Source organism: Trichinella spiralis, assembly GCF_000181795.1.
Source record: "Trichinella spiralis strain ISS 195 chromosome Unknown Scfld6515, whole genome shotgun sequence".
Lineage (NCBI taxonomy): Eukaryota > Metazoa > Nematoda > Enoplea > Trichinellida > Trichinellidae > Trichinella > Trichinella spiralis.
Window position 1 is genome coordinate 6326 of NW_003533454.1, and position 1863 is coordinate 8188.

The 1863-nt window shown below is 36.3% G+C and overlaps 1 protein-coding gene across 1 annotated transcript; it reads right to left on the minus strand.

Annotated features, from left to right (window-relative positions):
• Positions 1-217: 217 nt before the first annotated feature.
• On the minus strand, positions 218-279 carry Tsp_12333a (Pao retrotransposon peptidase superfamily; the record flags this gene model as incomplete). The annotated part of the gene is made up of 1 exon (XM_003366130.1): positions 218-279. A coding segment is annotated over exon 1 (62 nt), but the record flags the coding sequence as incomplete, so codon positions are not given.
• Positions 280-1863: the final 1584 nt, after the last annotated feature.

Below are 1863 nucleotides of genomic sequence, written 5' to 3' on the forward strand. Positions count from 1 at the left end.
ATTCAAGGTTGGGAGTTTTCTTACGAGATCATCTCCATTCGGCAATAAGCATTGTATATTTCACAGGGCACACTGTTGCTCAAGGATGACAGTCAACAATGCTTATTTCTGAGCTGAGAGCAAATGTTTAACACCTGCTTTTTTTTCTGATATAATTTACGATTCAAATGATGACCATTAAAAAATCATGATAAATATTCATTAGCGAGAAGACTACTGCTGGCGTGAAGTTGCATCCTCCGTTTGCATCGCGTCTGCAGACAGTGTTGCTGAAGTCATCAGAAAAACAAGTGGATAGTAAACAGTGCATCCACTTTAAAAATATTCCTCTAATATACTACGGCTGAAGTTAAACAACGGAGATTCTGAACTAGTCCCGTTCGTGATAGTATTGAAGAACGACGAAATGATTCTTGCCAAAGGACTCTGAAAGATGTCAGAATCACCTCTGCACCTGAATTATGACTTCCCTGTCCAGATACATACATACACACACACACACACACACACACACACACACACACACACACACACACACACAACCTTGAATGAAGTCTTAATAAACAAAATTTATCTGAAAAATTTCATTATGGTATTTTCAAATAATATTTTTACAGTATTCATAAAAATTTTACTGAATAACCATTGTTGGAAAATCTTTAGTTTGAACTTGAGGATCCTTTTTGTAGTGGACTGTATGTATTAATTATAGAATATCAGTGACAACGGGTTTGACTAAGAATCGGTTTATTCAGAACAAAACAGTGAGTAATACAATGAGATAGCAAGAGAAACGGTTCAGGCGGTGTTCGAGACGGTGTGTACCGTGTGATTGTGTTAATGTTGGTGTTAATGTTCCCTCCTCCCTCCGCACTTGTATTTATATCTTTTTCTTGACCTCACTCCGCGTCTGGTGACCTAGATTGTCGAAAAGTAATTAGAAGATCGGCTTGGTTGCGCAATCCCTTAGACTGTGCAGCTTAGCCGGGGTCTGAACAGGCGTGCTGTCAGCCACATTTCACTTTGACGCTTTTTCAGCAACTGGCCACCGGAGTTGTGGCAGATATATGACAGGACGCTGACCTTTTCACCGCTTAATTGTTCTTCCATTGTTTTTCTATTGAGAAAAACAAGGTGTGCAACTGGCGTTGTGCAACCGTTGTTTTCGTACCAGGAGCAATGTTTTGTTGCCACGGGGATTTTTAGATAGTGATGAGCAGGTATTGAGAAAAGATTTCTCAACAAGCGTGCTAAAGTACAAATTGCCTACTGTACTTTGTTGAATATAAAAATTGCTAGTTTTTGTAATAATAAAATTAAATTAGTTTTTTTTATTTTTAATATATAATTTTAATGTTTATAATGATAATTTCATAATGTACTGCACTTGTTTTATTCCATATTTTCAATAAATTGTGCAATATTTAAATTGTACTTGCACATCTATAACTGTAAGTTGCAATAATATTTTAGATGTTATTCAAATTTGGAAAACTGTAGTCACTTTTCACTATTCCGCATTGTAATATTAAAGTAAGAAATATTTTAAAGCAATTTTTTATTTTTCATCAAGTGCACAACTGTGGATAATGTTGAAAACAGCCCGCAAGCATATCATTGCATTGCACAGCTGAAGTGAAACAAGTTCGCCTGAATTAGACTTGTTTATGAGTAGTTGAAATTTTGTTTTTTTTTCATATTTAAGCATCAATTATTGCTATTTTGTGATGTTTCGTTATTTTAACTTTGGTGTAGGAGGTGGAACGTCGAATGTGAACACCTATGCGTCGGCATCTGCGCTTTGTGAAATGTCTCGCGTGATTGTGTCATTCATGGGAGTCTGTAGCAAGTCTGCTGACAGTG